This window comes from Martes martes (genome assembly GCF_963455335.1).
Source record: "Martes martes genome assembly, chromosome: 2".
NCBI lineage: Eukaryota > Metazoa > Chordata > Mammalia > Carnivora > Mustelidae > Martes > Martes martes.
Window position 1 is genome coordinate 198,658,486 of NC_137889.1, and position 17,738 is coordinate 198,676,223.

At 47.6% G+C, this 17,738-nt stretch overlaps 1 protein-coding gene across 1 annotated transcript in view; it reads left to right on the forward strand.

Moving 5' to 3' along the window:
* Nucleotides 1-16,642, forward strand: part of PARM1 (prostate androgen-regulated mucin-like protein 1) — a 98,178-nt gene extending 81,536 nt beyond the window's left edge. Inside the window, exons 3-4 of the mRNA XM_080796170.1 lie at nt 2,589-2,667; nt 14,487-16,642. Coding sequence (XP_080652296.1) covers nt 2,589-2,667; nt 14,487-14,571 — 164 coding nt within the window. The 3' untranslated portion in view covers nt 14,572-16,642. The remainder of the gene's footprint in view (nt 1-2,588; nt 2,668-14,486) is intronic.
* The last annotated feature ends 1,096 nt before the right edge of the window (nt 16,643-17,738 follow it).

The following is a 17,738-nucleotide window of genomic DNA, read 5'->3' on the forward strand; positions in this document are numbered from 1 at the left end:
GCCAGTGGCTGGCAGAATAATTAAGATGTCCTGAATATTTAAGTATAGCCTATTTTACCCCACACCTTTTAGCCTCATACCAAGCAGTACCAATGCTCAGAAGCGCCCCTTTGCTCAGCTGCCCTCAGGAGCCCATCGGGGGAAATCACCGGCTAATCCCAGCTCTGGTGATGGAGGCTACCCTCTGTGAACCAGGAAGGATGGCCTGGAGAGCCCCATTGGAGGTCTGGGGTTACCTCCAGAGCTAGACAGACAGCCACCAGCCACTGAGAGGGGCAGCGGGTCACCCCATCACTTACCATGTTTTGAAAAAGAGGAGCACTTTAGTTGGGGAAGTTTAGGAAGAGGCGATGTATAAATATCTCCAGTAAATAGCACAACTGGAGGTGATCCAACTGCCTAGGGTTAGGAAAGAAACTTTGAAAAAGGTCAAACCTACAGTTTCCTGTATTAAACTCTGCCGGAGCAAGAAAGAAGAGTCTTAACAGAGAAAGCAACTGTATTCTGTCTCTTCTCCCGGTTTTTGTGGGGGTTTTTTGTTTGTTTTTTGTATTTTTTTGAAGGGGCAAATTAAATGTAAAGGTCAGTTTTTAAACGGCTCCCAATTGCAACCACTGTATCTCTGACTCTCGACAGGCCCCCCCGTCACCTTACCTTGCAGTCATAATCCTCATGTCACAAGCTCTTAAAAGAGCTTTTTAGAAGCTTCAGTGAACTGAATTGTTCTCGTTTCAGTACAGCTGGAGGCCGTGCAGCCAAGTGCAGCCTTTCCAAGCAGGGGTGGATGTTTTCCACGAGGGGATCTGACCTTGAACTGTCCCTACTTGATCAGCTCTGCACCTCTGAGCATTCCATGCCATAATTCTGTCTTTACCGTGGTATAAAGGGGAAGACAATTAACCTGATGATTATATGAATCTGGCTCTGAAGGGTTCCGGGGGCGAGGAGGTGGGCATGTGAGCGTCCACGTATGTGGAAGTTCTGAAATGGTGGAACGTGGTCAGTCCGTGTGGACACAGGCTCTGGTCTTAGCCTCAGTGTTAGTTAGCAGTGGACCTATGTGGCTCTCCTTTAGACATTCTCACCAGCAGAGAGAGCTTTCTTTCACTCAGAACTTTTGCGGAGTTGCTACAGAGTTAATAACTAGACTGATTTGCTTCTTAGCGCTGCTCTAATTCCCTTGGCGGAAGCACTAACGAGAAGAACAATATACAAAAGCGGTTCCTAAAAGAGGGAAAGAAAGAAAAGGAGAAATGACAAATAACCTACAAATCTCCAGATAACCTATAAATCTCCAAAAATGTGGGGGAGATCCATCACCCTTGAGATCCAGTGCACAACAGGTGGGCACTGGTCCAGGACGGTATATTTTGGATAAGACGTTCACTTAGTGTGCATGGCACCTCACTTAATCCCTCCTAAAGTCATGGGGGCGGGGGGAGCAGCTCTTCCTCCTCGGTTGCCTCGGGTGATTGGTGTGCGAGTCAACGTTACGTAAGTAACCCACACCACACACGCAGCTAAGGATGGAGCTACACGTGGGTCCGCATATCCGGACTCCAGACCCCTGATACTCTTTCCCGTGTGGCTGAGTCCCGTCCATTCACTGAAGCAGTAGCACCGTTTCCCCGCAGCCTGGGAGAGCACATGGAGTCCCCGACACGGGCCTCAGTGCCGAGAAGATCACTCCCACTATTAGGGGACCAGAGCCCAATTGATTCTTTGCATTTCTCAGGTGAAATAAAGCTGAAGTATATACATTGTTAGTCCAAAACTCACACAAAAAAGAGTGTTGTGCTTCTAAGCGGTAATCTTTGGAAGCCGTATGGTTATTCTTACAAGGCTACGCGCTCGAAGGGTTTTCAACTGCCCGTTAATAGTTGCCTTAGGAGCCAGATTTCAGATTGCACAATAAAACATTCATGTTACTTTATAATTACACCTGGTTATTTCCATACACAGACAGTAGTGTTACCTCTCAGAGCAGCCCTTGGTTGTACAGCAAGCTTGACTTTATTCTCTGCTAAATCAAACTCACCTCTCAAGGGTGGAAACTCAACACACTCCCCAAACAGGAGTTTAAAAAAAAAATGCTTTGATTTGATGGCATCATTAAAGTGAGTACATCTCCCACCAGGATGATCCTTTTGAAGTGGACACTACTGATACAGCTGCGCGGTTCTGGCTTATTTAAAAACCAGCCGTGTTGCTCTGCAGTGACCCTTGAATAAAACATCCTGAGCCTCTCAAGATCTCACGAGTGGTAGAAAGAGGAGCCAGAGCCCATAACAGAAGAAAATAAGATGTCAGGAGATTTGAAACCCCTACTCCTGCCACCAGCAGCCGCAGCAGCAGCAGACTGCTGCCTCTCTTAGAACAGTAAATATTGCTGGAGGCTGTTTTCTGAACTCCAGGCAGGCCCGAAGGTCTTGATAATTTTGGCCGTTTACCCAAACTCGTAGAGGCTGAGAAGAGCATCGGTAACAGAATGAAGAGCCTGGTTTCGTTCCAGCTCTGACTTGTGTGCAGCCTGATGGGCAGTGACCGCCCTTTCCTCATCTTCTCCCTGTGCCTTTCCTCCTCCGCAGGCAGCGTCGCCGCCATCACGGTGACCGTCATCGCTGTGGTGTTGTTGGTGTTCGGAGTGGCCGCGTACCTGAAGATCAGGTGAGACGCACCTTGCTCTTCCTTAACGGGGACAAAGATTCCATGTTCAGGTTCCAGGCCGAGCGCTGGTTTGCCGAGCGCTGCTGTCCTGAGAGGTGTGTTCGCTCTTGGAAACGCTGGCAGGGATGGCACGAGGGCCATGGCCGTGTGCGCTGGGCGGGGACCCACCGCGCGGTATTTGAACCTTGGCCGCGCTGAACAAGTCTACAGCACGATGGTGACTGAACATGCAGCCAGGAGACGGAGGCCTGGGCCCCCTGCCCGTAAGGCCCCTCCGCACCCCGAGAAAGCCTCACGCCTCCCGAACCTCTGGTTCTTCATCTGGGAAATGGGGTAGAGGCAGGAGCTCCGTGGGTTACAGATACCGACATTCGAACTACCACTGTGTGGATGTGTGTCCGGTCTGTAGGGAGGTTTTCACTGATGCTAAAGCAAAGTGTTGAAAATACAAGGAAAGTGTCGTGTCTTCAGGGCGCCTGGGTGGCTCCGTTGGTTAAGCGGCTGCCTTCAGCTCAGGTCCTGATCCCAGGGTCCTGGCTTGAAGCAGGTAGCCTGCTTCTCCCTCTCCCTCCGCTTCTCCCCTCTGCTTGTGCTCTCTTTCTCTGTTTCTCAAATTTAAAAAATCTTGAAAGGAAGAAAGGAAGGGAGGGAGGGAGGGAGGGAGGAAGGGAAAGAAAGGAGTAGTGTTTTCTATAAAATTAGATTTTTCCCCCCTGAGATTATGTCCTTATATTTTTGGCTTTAAAATGTCTCATCTTTTTGAAATGAAGGTGATCACGGATGGCAGCTGAGTTCTTATTTGCTTCAGCCAAAGAGAAAGTTGCAATAGTCTGTGAGCCCCCAATTTTGTTGTCTACTGCCTTGTGAAATCCCAACGGCTCCAAAACCACGTTACTTACCCTGAACGTGCCTAATGGCAAGTGACAGTCTTATTTGCCAGTCTGTGGAGCGCCTCTAACAAGGGACAAAAGGCCACGTGCCACCATGATGAGCGCAGCCACCCTCTGATCTCCGACCCGTTCTCTTGCCAACTGCGGGAGGCATCTTCGTGGTGACCCCGGGCAGACCCTGTCACTCTGTCCCTTAAAAGCCCCGGTGGCTTCCCTCTGTACTTAGAATTAAATTCTAACCCCGCAGCTTGGCCCTCAAGATCATTCATGGAGCCTGCCCTACCTCTTCTCACTCATCACTTCTCCCTCTCCCTCAACCACAAGGCTCAACTCACAATGGCTTTCCATCCGATTCTTAGAAGGCACCAGGCTCTTTTTCTCTCCAGATTCTTGTCTCTTGCCCGACCCTCTCTGAAGGCTTTTTTCGTACCTCTTTCTCGTGCAAGGTTTTCACATCACGTCCTCCAGAAGACTTCCCTTCCAGTTTGGTACCTCATTACTTTTGTCCTGGCTATGACCACTGTTTATTATTTTATTCATTGTTTTATATATTTGTTTACTTGTTTATTGTCCCTTTCCCCCCCATACACAAAAAATGTTAACCTCCATGAGGACCCAGACTTGGTGAGCACAACACTGGGCACAAAGAAGATACTCAATAAACTGAATAAGTAAACAACGTATTTAATTTATCATCTCCTTCACACATACCCTTTGCTGCCCTCTCTTTTTTCCTCTGCTCACCCCAGCCCAAACCAAGACCCACCAGGAACCTCTCCCATCCTCTTTCCCTTTTTCTCCCTCCGTCTTTTGTTCTAAATCGTGCCCCAGATCAATCTAATGATGGTGTCAGTTATGAGAGTGCCTCGTATTATCACCTCTATCTAAGGTACAAAGAACAGGAAAGCCAGATTTCAAAGAGAAATTGGAATTAAAGGGCCAGACTTACCTGTGTCTAAAAGCCTTTCTGGAAGCATCCTTGTCTCCTTCATAGCTTGAAATAATCTCTTTTCTTCACTAAGTCTGTATTTCCTTTAACAGTAAACTTAATTTTATGAATTTTACCTTAGTAGATGATACACTTTTCCATCCATTTCGTTACTAGTTTATCACGGCAGATATGCTGTTTTCATTAGAAGTTAAACTGGCTTTTATGAGCTAGTCTGGCGCCCTCATTCCCACCTTGCGGCGGTGTCTCTTTGTGTCAGGGTGGAAGGAGGCAAAACAGAACTTACCGATAAACTTCGAAATCACTTTGCAGTCACAGTGGTGAGTTTCTGAAGGGCTAGGTCACAAAAAATATGACCTCCCCTGGAGTGTGGAGTGGAATAGAAATGCTTTCCTCTTGCCACACACTTGCCAAGAATTATCTTCGTCCTGACTCCAGGCAAGAATTCAGGCTCACCATCTCAAAGCACTGACTATAGACAGGCAGTCTAGAACAGTTAAGAACTCTGACTCCAGAAGCAAGGAGACCTCAGTTGGAATCCAAGCTCTACCCATTTCTAGTGGGTTCTAGTGGGACCTGAGCCTGTCTCGAAGCCTTACTAACCCTCACTTCTCCTTCCCCTGTAAGATGAGGACCGTGATATTACTTGGTAACACTTTTGGGCAAATTAATGGACACTGCTTCCCAAGTACACAGCACTGCCATCATCATCACCAAAGTGGTCAAATGGGAGGAAAGGCCCCCAGTAAAACAGTTGCTTGACAGTTACTGAGCGATAGCTGTGTGCCAGGCCCCCCTCTAAGCACCGGGGGCCCATCAGTGATGAGACACAATCCTGCCATCACAGAACGCACTGCACTTGGAATGTTTTGTTAGCAGGTCATTAAAATCGGTTCTAATGAGTGCTGATTAAAATTGCATAACGTTTTATTTTAAAAATTTAAAGAGTGTTTTCTCCAGACATTCTCAACGCCAGATTAATTCAGTGGATGATTAAAACGAAGTAGTCACTGTTTCTCTCCCCCATGTAGGTCCTCCTTTTTAAATGCAGGAAGGCCCCAGTGGGATAAGTTTAAGGTGGTTATTTATCTTTGGGATTAAAAATTTAAGGATGGATCAAGCGATCAGACCCCTGTTTAGAAAGCCCCTAAGGAAAGCCCCTTTCTGCTGCTCTGTTAATTATTTTGGCAAAATGATAACATAAGGAGGTGAAGAGCCCTCACGAATTTTAAGGCTGTGCCACAACCCTTTCAAGTGTTATTTTGCCAGATTCTTGGAAACCCCACTTGTATCATTCATCAGAGGTACACGTGGGTCAGTTGACAAGTGCGTGTGTGCGCGTGCGCACGCAGAGACACACACATGCGGGCGTGTGTACCTGAGGTGACGTCTCCCCTTGGCTGGAAGTTTATTCCCGTCCTATGATCCCAGGTTCTGAGGAGAATCACATGACAAGAGGTCTGTCTCCTGGGGCCCTTCAGCTCACTTGGCTGGAGCAGCGAGGGGCTGAAAGCCCAGCCGGCGGGGGAACCATTCGCTTCTGGCCTGCAGCCAGTGGGCTATGAGCCTGGCCCAGCCTGGGTCCCTGCAAACGCCAAAGAAGAATTTGCTTCCAAGGGCAGCCCCACAGCCGGGAGAAGGGCGTGTCTTGTAAGCTCTGCTGCCGGCTCAGTAGACTCACCTTTTCCCAAATCCTGATTCCCTCCGAAGGCGTCGGCCACCTCCGCCGTCTCTTTCCATGCTCCTCTTCTTCAGGGACACGTGCCCCCTAGTTCTGTCACAGTGTCCCCTGCCTACAGGGCCGACTCCTTCTGTCACTAAGCCGCTGTTGGAAGTGACTTATACACACGAACCGCCCTTGAGCCCGGCGGCTGTTCTCCATCACCGATGCCACATCTTCGCTGGCAGTTAGGGGTCGGGGGAGGGAGGAGCGTGGGCTTTGTGGTCAGGTTCAACACGGACCCTTCCCCTTCCTGTTGAAGTGGTCTTGGGTGAATGATAATCTCCCTGAGCCTTCATTTCTTCATCTGTAAATATAGAGTGGATGACACCCATCTCTCAAAGTTGTTCGGAAGATGAAACGGCGTAATAAATGTGGAGCACTTGGTGGCTAAGAATACGTACTCCAGGCAAATTGATTAGTCACTCCATGATCAGTTTTATAGTTCTGTGACCATATATGGTTGTGTTAGTGTTATGGTACACGTGCCTAACTCAGGTCAGGTAATACTATACATGACTAATATAAGGCCTAATACCTAACTCGGGATTGTTACAAGGATTAAATTATAATATAAAGAAACATTCAGTGCCGGTAGACGGGGTAAGTCCTGTCATCGTGATTGCTGTTACAAGGGTGCTTACTACCTCGGTGCTCAGTTAGGTGGTCGCCGCCAACAGTCCCATTCAGTAGGCACCAGGGATCCAGAGAGGGGAGAGGAGGGCCGGGGAGCAGAAGACACAGCAGCTCAGTTTTCTAGTTATGCACTGAGGGGCGGATGTCCAGGTTCCATTGGATGGTTTCAGGTGTGTTGTTTTCCTCGCACCTGGGAGGCCGCAAACCTGTTACAGGTTCATCAGCAGAAACTACTTGTAAACAGTCTTGAGTCCAAGGCTTGTCCGCCAAAAAGAAAGCAAGAGCCCCGTGTGCCTCCTGCAGAAGGGTGCCTTTAGTTAGTGCTGATGGAAGACCGAGGGAAGTCGGTTTTGTTTTTGTGGAAATTGGCTTAAAACTCTTGTGCCATGAGATAATCCCCTGCTCAGGAGATCGTATCTGCTGTCGCCAGCAATGAGGACGCTGCTATAGTTAGGGGTGAATAACCCAGGCGGACAACACGGGCTGTTCCCTTCACAAAAATAAATGTGATCGTGATTTATAGACACAACAGGGCCTGGCTCGTAAGGCGTTTTGTCAGAAGTCACCTGTTCCGCCTTCAGTCTTCAAGCGATCGTATGTTATACGGCTGGATGCCTTTTGGTGGTTGGTGGCTTTAAAGATTTGGCCCATCCAGCCATAAGGTCCGAAATTGTCTAGAATTTGTTACTGACAGGTTGGCTTTTTTAAATCTGCTTTTGGCATTCTCTGGGTCTGGCTGACTCGATTCTCTAGCTCAGTGGTTCTGAAACGTTAATGTGCATAAGAATCGATGGGGGAGCTCATTAAAAACACAATTTCCATCCAGGTGATGACTGGGCAATGTTAGCAGCTCTTCCTGAATGTTCTCCTAAACTGAATGTTCTCAGTTGAGTCAAGTCTTAACGTATTTTGACAAAAATCCAAAAACAGGGGAAGATGCTTAGAGATGATACTATACAAAGTCTTCAGGAAGTAGGTCTTAAAAGAAATTAAATGAAAATGAAATTTAATTTAGTATCCTGTATTGTATCTGGAGGATGTGCCCGTGGCTTATCCAAGCAAAGTTAGGTGCTCCTCTCTGCTTAACATTGGAAAAACAGCTTCGACGGGTATTGGACAGCTCATTGCCATGTTCCAACTTAATATATCTATGATTAGCAAACAATTCTGTCCACTTAGAGGCTGATACCAATCTGTGAAAACATGTGGGATTAGCAAATACCGGTCGATAAAAATGTTTATGATTCAAAAATCTGTATTTATATCCGAACGCACTTATACAACCCTTTCATCACTCTGTCTCCTTCAAGGGTCTAGTGCGTTCCTCATGACCGTTGTCCCTGTTCCCATATCTATCATCGTGGGTCTTTAGAAGAAATACATTTCAAGACATGTCCTCCCAAAGTACCCCCAAAATCAAAAACAAAAAAAATACCAGCGCAGTTTCCTGGGTCCGGTCGCCATAGGTGCTGAAGCAGTGTGGCAGCTCACAGATAAGGCCAGTCTGGGAACAGATGATGCTGTCTGGGAGAACCACCCCTTGAGTAACCCTGATCTACCCATTTCCCGACACTCCACACACATGTTCTAGATACGGTGCTCCCACTGTTTCGTGTCTTAGTTACTTTGCACATGCCGATCCCCCCACGGGAGGTTTTTGGGTCATCTCTTTTTCTATCTGGCTAATTCCAAATTGTCTAGCTTGAAAGAGATGCTCTCTGGGAAGCCTCCTCCCCACCATCTCCATGGGATGCCCCTTACTGCATGTGTCTCCTTTGTAGGACTCAGTTCCTTATCCTAGAATCACTGCCACCTTTGTCAGTCTGCTCCACCAGAAGGATAGTGAGCCCCTGGCTGTACCCGACGTACGGTAATTGTTTTACACGTACACTTCCTGGAGGAGTGAATGATTCTGGGTAGCAAAATTTGGGGTACAGCAGCAGTCTTCGTTTATTCCAAATATGGCAAAACAGGGTTTAGAGAAGGGGAAGTTTGTGGGAATCTGTTAAAACCATATACTCGTCATTATTTACTCGTGACTCTGAACTTCTTTACAAATAAGTGTTTCAATATGTGGGCCTTTTCTGTGGTGAGTGTCTGCCAGGGTGATACCAGCAGATAATTTTAAAAGAGAAAACAAACCAATTTCATCTAGTCCTTCAAAGGAAAGGTGATTATTTAAAGATAAATTCAAAAGTAACTGCTCTTTAAAAGAAACGCAGACTGTGGACAGAACATCTTGAAAATGAGTGATTGGAAGCTTTCCAACAATGGGATTTGGGCAGAAAGACAGAACTGATAGGTTTCCTAAATTATGATACTCATCCTGCCACTGTATTGCTACAGTAGCTGTAAATTCGCCCCTAATGGTCACAGCTTTCTTAGCCTCAACACCGTCACTGACCATGTTCCTTTCCTACTTTGGACAGTTGTGACGTGGCTATACAACATGTCACTAACAAGGGAAGCAGGGGAAGGGCATACGCCAGTTCTTTGTACCATCTTTGCGATGTTTCTATAAATCTAAAATCATTCCGATAATTGAATAATTAATTTTGAAACAATTATAGTTTGGTAGCTACCGCACAGGTATGTTGTTTGCCCCTTCCTCAGAGCCTCTGCCCTTTCTGTCCTCTCTGCATGGTTTACCTCAGGCATCCACGTGCCTCACCCCACCCCTCATTCACCTGCTGTTCACCTGTCATTTTAGGGAGACCCTTCTCTGATCGCCATATTCCTAATGACCGTCCCCACCTCGCACTGGAACTCCTCATTCCCCTCGGTTGCTCTGCTGTCCCCCACGGAACATATTACCGTCCACCATATTATTTTTCATGTCTTATTTGTTGTGCCTGCCCTCCACTGGAATGGAAGGTTCCTTAGGACCGGGGTTTGGGTCTGCTTAGCTCACTGAGGTGTCTCCTGGACCCCAAATAGGGCCTAATGGGTCATAAGGTTTCACTGAATCTTTAAATGAAAGGAGCCAGGCAGGGAAAGGACAATCAGAGAAAGCAAGCCCCCCGTGAAAACAAAGGAGACAGGGGCAGCTATACCAAACTGGCTTTGCAGGTGGATGTAAGAGTCTGAGGCTTAATTACCAGAGACTAATGAGCTGTAAGTTAGGCGGTGTTTTCCCAGCACTTAGCCATATTTTTTTCCATCTTTATATCCTTCCTTCTTAGCACATAATGAGCACTCATGTTTGAATGAAAAAACTCACTTGACTCGAGAGGAGAGAACTTGGGGAGGTGTGACAGTAAGCAAAGCCGGAACCCGGAGGGAGTCCTGGGCTTGACCCTTAGAAAGGAGAAGGCATTTTCGCCAACAACTATGTGTCCACACAAGGGAAGGAAAACATTCATTTTCAAAGACAATTGGGTTCCATTAAGTATTGCCGCTGCAGTTATCTTAAAAGAGGTACCACAGGGACGCCTGGGTGGCTCAGTGGGTGAAGCATCTGCCTTCAGCTCAGGTCATGATCCTAGGGTCCTGGGATCGAGCCCCGCCTCAGGCTCCCTGCTCAGCGGGGAGCTTGCTTCTCCCTCTGCCCCTCCCCCATGCTCATGCTGTCTCTCTCTCCAATAAATAAATAAATAAATAAAGTTTAAAAAAAAATAGGTACCACGGTACGGTTGCGGAGAAGGCCTCCAACCGCAGATGTCATCGCTGCACGTACCAGTTGTCACAGGGCATCAGCAATTAGGGACGAGGGGAGGAGGAAGGGCTGCTTCCTATTAGAGCAAGCCATTTGAGAAGGAAGCCGTGAGACCAGGACTTGACATAAATCACGCCCTGTTTTGTCCCCCCATGGGTTCTACTTTTAGCTCACTAAGCCGCACAGTAGCAGCAACACTGGGCTCACAGCGCAGGGCCATTGATTCACTGGGACCGTGAGCTCTGTGCTGAGTGCTTTAAAACTACATCCTTGCCTCAGAGAAATTTAGCTAGAATTCTCTTTCCTCTTCTCATAATTAAGGTCAAAATGGTAGCTCTGACCCATTGGCTTAGTTAATAATATTTTCCCTCTGCTCCGGTTATATTACACAAGGAATTGCGCCAGACCGTACGAGTCCCTGCTGGTGCTGACGGAGCAAACTCCGTCTATACCGTTCATGTGTACCTGGTGGGAGCCCTCGTCATCAGGCATTCACGAAAGAACCACTGCCTTGAGAGCAACGTGTGAGATGTGCAGAAAAATCAAAGAAAAATAAGACAAAGTACAAAGTACAAAGTAAGACAAAGTACACCCCCAAGAGGTGTACCGTCTGAGGGAGCCGAGGCGCAGCAAGGCTGCACTGGCTGTGTGGGACGGCACCGGGCTCAACGAAGAAATTGAGGAAACCAAGCTGCCGTGCCCTGGCAATGATGCCGTTCGTACCCACTGCTCTTCCAAGTGAAACGAGCCGAAGGGGTGTTGCGTAAGAGAGCCGGGAGACCCGGATTTCAGCACCAGCTCTGCCATTAAGTCACGTGGACACGGCATCTGGATTCCTCGAGCCCCACCTTCCCTAACTCGAAGGCGAGGTTGTTCGCCCCTCGTGGACTCCCCAAGGACCAATATGAAAAGCTCCCCTTTGCCATCTAAGACGTGAGTGATTGAAGAAGTTCTGACCTAGAGAGAGAGTTTAAAAGGATCATTAGTTACTCTTGTCTTAACTCACACACACGCACACACGCACAAACGTGTTCGTCTTCCCCTCTCTACAGTATTAGAGGATTGATCCAAACCTGGCTTGCATCCCAGCACGCCCAATGCTTCTTGCTCAGACACATTAATATATTAAAACAAGCCCTCCAGCTTCAGTACATTCCCAAATACGGCTTATCTATATCTCTGGCTTCACGTTCCTTGGCTGTCGGTATTTTGCTTAACTCCCTGTTCATTCCAACAAGAGGGCAAAGAAAAATGAAAGTAAAGATCCATCCTTTCCTTTATTTTTCTGGTATCCACGTAGGGAATGTCTCTTATAATACAGCAGACTCGGGCAGAACTCTGATCAAATAGTCTTGTCTGGACTAACTATAAGCAGGAAAACCTGATGACCAAGAGATTGTTAATCCTCTGACCCTCCAGCATAACGCTTTTTTTAAAAAAATGCAAATAACCAAATAAGAAACCGGTTTTATGACTGTGCCCGGAGTGTGCTTTTAGGAGTTCCTGGCAGGAGGGAGGCGTGCTTTTCCCTCCGTGCCCTTTTCCACTGTTTGCAGGTTTGCCGTGTGCTTTTGTAAGTTTCATTATAATAAACATCAAAAAGTGGTACTGGCCAACACTTACTGTGCATTTACAATGTGCCAGGGCTTTATATGCATTACCTCATTTCATCCTCCCACCAGCAATAACACATTTTAAGTTTCTCCAATTTATAGGTGAAGAAACACGGGATTAAAAATATAGCCGAGGACATACATCTGTTGACCTAACTGATACTTCTTAGGAATAAAATTATATGATAGATATAAAAGGCTACGAGAAGTTATATTACCATACAAAGGTGAGGCAGGAGTACCCTATCAATAAAGGAACAGGTTTATTAGGTAGATGCTGGCCAGGCTTGCAACAGTAAGTCATGCTAAAATTTAGGCTTGGCTCCAGTCAAGCAATCCCCAGGTTTTTACTTGTTCATTGAGCTCCCGTGGCTCAACCGTCCAGTTGAAGGATTTGATGGAGGCAGGAGGTGTGAACTGTGGGGGAGGGGTCGGCGATGCCTGGCCAGTGACCTTGTTTACCAAAACTGGCCTCCCCTCTTCCCGGGGATCAGAAGATCACTGGTGTGTTATTTGCGGTCTCTGTCCTTCTCACACCCCCAGAAATGAGTGGGCCTTTAGGGTGAAGAAAGGGTCTTCTGGAACATCCTCAAACTGGCAGGTGGCCAGGCTGGGTCAGCTGAGCCGGCCTGCAGAAGCCAGAGGACTAAGAATCTGAGACCAAGTCTGCAGGGGCCGGTGCTTCGCAACAGATCGTCTCTTTTCAGATATCTGGCAAACGTAAATAACTTCGGAAGAGTGACAGCAGTGATGTTAGCAACAGCTAGAAGTATAACAAATGCTTCTTGTGCCTTTCAGATTGTATTTTCATTTTGTTCCGTTTTCCTGTCGAGCTGAGAAAAAAATGAGGGGGAACGACCCGTGTGTCAGTACTCTGTACAGCCGGTGTGATTTCCAGTGGCAGGGTGTAACCATCCACGCACGAACATGAACCTGAGAGCCAGTCTATGCTCATTTTGTGAGGTTCTCCTGATCCTGACTGTACTTTTAGCCATACAATGACTGTAATCCTCTCTGGGAAGCTCCCTTCTTGTGAACAGATTGGCTTTTGGAGATTTTTTTTTTTTTTCCCAATCACTGTTTCTTCTGCAAACATTTATTAAGGACTTACTATGTGCTGGATATTTTTGTGGGCATTGGAGATAGTGCCAAGCACAAACAAAGCGGGCAGATCATCCGTACTTACAGTTTAGTCGGGGAAGGTGTCAATAACAAAATAAACGAGTAGATTATATAGTATGTTAGGAGGTGATGCGTACTTTGAGAAAATTAAGCCAGGAAAGCTGGGAGAGGGGGGTGGGAGTTGCAAGTTAGGGTTCTTAAGAAAGGCCTCACTGAGAAGGTGACATTTGTGCAAAGACTTGACAGAGGTGAAGGAAGGAGATCTGGAGGCCAGCTGTTCCAAGCTGAGGGAAAAGTACGTGCAAAGGCCCTGAGGCAAGAGTGTGCCAGACGTGATAGGGAGGAGCAAGGAGGCATGGCTGGAGCAGAGGGAACAAGGAGGACTGGAATGGCAGCTGATGTGCTCAGAAAAATGACAGGGGCCGGATCCCAGAGGGTTTTGCAAACCATGCTAATGACTTGGGCTTTCCCTCTGTGAGATAAGGAGCCACGCCAAGGTTTTAAACGGAGGAGTAAGAAGTATATGATTTCTGTTTCTTACAGAAATAATATTGTGAGACAGGTTCCCAAAATGACCAATCAAAGCCTATTAAACCCAAGGTGCCCTTGAACTAACCATGTTAATCACACTCGAGGAAGCTCAGAGCACAGGATCTAGACTCGGGAGGTGAGAATCTGACTCATAGCTCCGTTGGGTAACTTCGTGCCCATCAATCAAGAGCTCGGAGAGAGAAATTTTTCCTTGTCAGAGAAACAAGCAATACCTGCCCCATGGCCTTGCTTTGAAGAACAAGTGAAAATGGGACACAGAAACATTGTGTAGATTGTAAAACACGATACAGTGAGAGCAATAGTGGTTGTGGTGGTGTCCTCAAGATTCCTGGGAAAATTCAGTCCAGGACCGAAGTCAAATGCCAGGAATGCAACCTCCCCTTTGCTACTACTTCTTATTCAGTAGCCAGAGGAACGGGTCCTCCTCCTTCTCCAGCACTAGAGATCACACAGAGACCAGGACCCAGCCGATCTCAATGGGAAGTGCCAGCCGGGCTCCCACGTGAGCAGTCCTAACTTCCAGGAGTTTGTAGACTGAGGCCTCCAGGGCTGGTGGGTGGAGGAACCACGTGTCCCCTCCTGTGGGCCCTGAAAGCCTCCCCCATGCAGGCTGCCGGGCATTCGGCTCCCCTAAGCCAGGCAACCGCTCCAAATAACCGCAGCTCTCTCCTCCCCCCACCAGGCATTCCTCCTACGGGAGGCTTCTGGACGATCATGACTACGGATCCTGGGGAAACTACAACAACCCTCTGTACGACGACTCCTAACGAAGGAGCGTGGCTGGGACGAGGAGGAACTGTTTATTTATACGCGCTTTCCCAGTAGAATTAATACAAGTTCCTGACACGCATCGAGCGACAATCTCTTAAGCCCTGTTTCCTTGGTTTGGTTGTTTTGTTTTCCTCCCTCTCCGCTGGCTGCTATCACTTCCCCTTTCTGGTACAAAAAGAATCATTGTTTAAAGGTGAGTGGAGGCTGCTCTGCCGCTGAAGGAGGCGGACCCGGAGCCAGACGGCCACGGCGGACGCCCGCATGCCCACCGCGGGATCCGCCGTAAGGGGGACCGAGGGCCAGGGAGTGAGTCCTTGCATCGGGGGTTACTTTTAGGGGAACTTTTTGCTGGTGGTACTTCTCAAACTCTTGAGTTAGGAAATTGCATGAGCTCTCAGTGCAGGGAAAGGAAATGCGCCCTGGGAGTATTTCACCCCCTGCGGGTGAGGAAGCAGGGGCTGCTCCGGTTCCTTTTTAATCTCTGTTTCTACCTGGTGTGTCTGACAGGTCGCCTGCTTGGCTCTGTGAGCTGGATCCCGGCTTCTTAACGGCCTAATTAGTGGAGGAGGAAACTAGAAGGTGCCCCGGAGGAGGCCAGCAGGCCAAGGGACAGCGTGGCATGTTGCTGTCAGATCGCAGCGCGTCCTCTACCTGTTCCGCCCTCCAGGCTGCCCGGCTCTGCTCCGGATGCCCATTGTGGTCGGCAGCAGCAGGCTGTCCCCAGGAGAAGGCTGGGAGAGGAGCTGAGTTAGAGAAGAGAAAGGGGGAGGTGCTGGGGGGGGGGGCATGCGGCGGGGCAGTGGAGGAGGCTGGGTTGGGAGGGAAGGGGTGACCGCACAGAGGACCGCCTGGGGGGGGACAAGGAATCAGCCCCCCGATAACTAACAGAGACATCCACTGCTCGAAGGAACCTCTAGAAAGAACCCTTGCTTTATAGCCACAAAACAGCTGGCTCACTGCCTTCTGTCTGTTGGAAAACTGCTGCAGACCGTTTTGTAAAAAAATGTAAAGGATTAGTCTATCTGCAGTAGCTCAGTGAGGCGTTTCCACAGGAAACAGACACCAGAATTAATCCGTTTATTCTTCCCGTCCGCTTACCTTCCTAATTCTGCCCTCAAATTAATGAACACTCCTGGGTACATGGCCTTACGCTCCTCAATCTCAAATTTTGAAGAATAACTGGTATGGTTTGCAGATGTCCATATACAACCGTGGTTATCAAAAAGCAGACAATTTGGCTCCCCCCGCGTGAACCTTTTAAAAACGTCTCATGACGTTTTTGAGTGTCACGACTTGGGGGTGCCGCTAGGAGGTAGACGTCACAGATGCTCTAAACATCCTGCAAGGCACAAGAGAGCCCACCGCAGCCAACAATCACCTGGCCCTCAATGTCCGGAGTGCTGAGTTTGAGAAACCCTGGTTTACTGAAAGGCCCGTGGTGGACAAAACAAGACACTCTCAGATTAGTAACATTTTTTACTTTTAACTAAATGAAATGATTCGTTCAATTGTTCCCTAAAAAGTATTCAGTTCGTGGGCGGATGGGTTGTTTTGGCATGTGTGGTTGCCCTTTTATCTCTGTGTGTTCTAGATAGCTTTATTTCATGGCGAGAACTCTGTCCTCCTGAAACACCTGCTGTTAGCGACTGGCCGTCTTGTGTCCCGATTGCAGGAGGAAACGTCATGCATTAGGAAGCATCCATTAGGTCCTGATTCAGAATGCGTCCTATTGTCCTACAGTGTCCTAGTGCCATAAAGAACTTGAAACTGATCAATTTTTTATTTCTAAACTTGGACCTGCTGCCTTGCTGTCTCCAGAAATTTGACCCTCGGCTCGACCTGTCACTTACTGTGGTCCAGCAAAAGGCCAACAGGAAAATCGCTGTGGCCACGCTATTCCGAGATGCTCGGAGCTGTGCCACTCTCCACAGCCTGCCTTCCCACACTCTGAATTTATCCCTAAATTCCTTACATATCAGAGGAGGATGAGCAAGCCCCAGGGGTATTTTACAATAGGACTACATAATAAGAAGCAGGCCGCCAGGAATTCTGATAGCGCTGATTATTAAAAAAAAAAAAAAAATGGACATTCTCAGAAAAATGCCCAAGGATGACCCATGGTGCCCCCTCTGGCCGTGCTGGGCCTGAATAATTGTCTCTCGTCTCTAACCTCACTCCCTTTATAAAGCCTGTAGGCCTTCAGTTTAGCAAAGGACAGCTCAATAAAAACAGGACATCCCTTTTATTCCTCCCTCGGCCACAAACATTTTGAAAAAATGTCCATGAAACACCTTCAGAGTGGTTCTCTCCTAAATGCTGTTCCAGTCCTAAGTACTGGGTCAGAGGGACCGGCGTCTTCACAGGGTACACTGACCAGTTATGACCACAGACTCAGTAAGCATCTCCCTTTACCAGAGTCTTCTGTTGTACAAGAGCATTTGATGGGTTTGTTGCTCCTGTTAACTTCCAAATCCTTATGGCAAAGAGAGGGATCTGGACCTAAAGCAAATATATTCAGCAAGGTGACAGCTTCCCGTAAAAAACTCTAACTTTCCTTAGTTATGTCAGTATAAAATACCTATAGGTTGAACCTTTTTGTGCCAAGTACTTTTTTTCTGAGTTGGCCAAAGAATTTGAACTGTATTCAACACATGTTGCTTGAAACACACACACACACACACACACACACACACACACACACACCAGAAATACATGCTGATAATTGATGTCCTCTACATCAGGGAGAGATTCTGTCCAGATCTGTCCAAGGGAAATTGCTCCAGTAGATCTAAAACCACCATATTTCATCCAGGAATAGGACTAGTTATAAAGTGATAGACTGTCAGAGCAGGAAGGTGGCAAGCAGATTCTTCTAGACCATAGACTACAAGTGATAAAGAGTGGGATTCGACTTTGTTTTCTTCCCTTTTGGCCCCAGTAAAGTCTCCTGCCCTCCCTGGATGTCGGTCTTCACTTCTTAAATGAGGGTGATGCTTTCCTATTGACCTCACCCCACGCTACCTCACAGATGTGTTGTGAGGATTCATGAAATGATGTCTACAGTGTTTTCAGTTTCTGGAGAAAAATATTTATAGGCATCTTAAGTATTACATAGATATATAAGTGATCTCAGTTTCAGTTTCTTATTTGTTGTTACACTGGT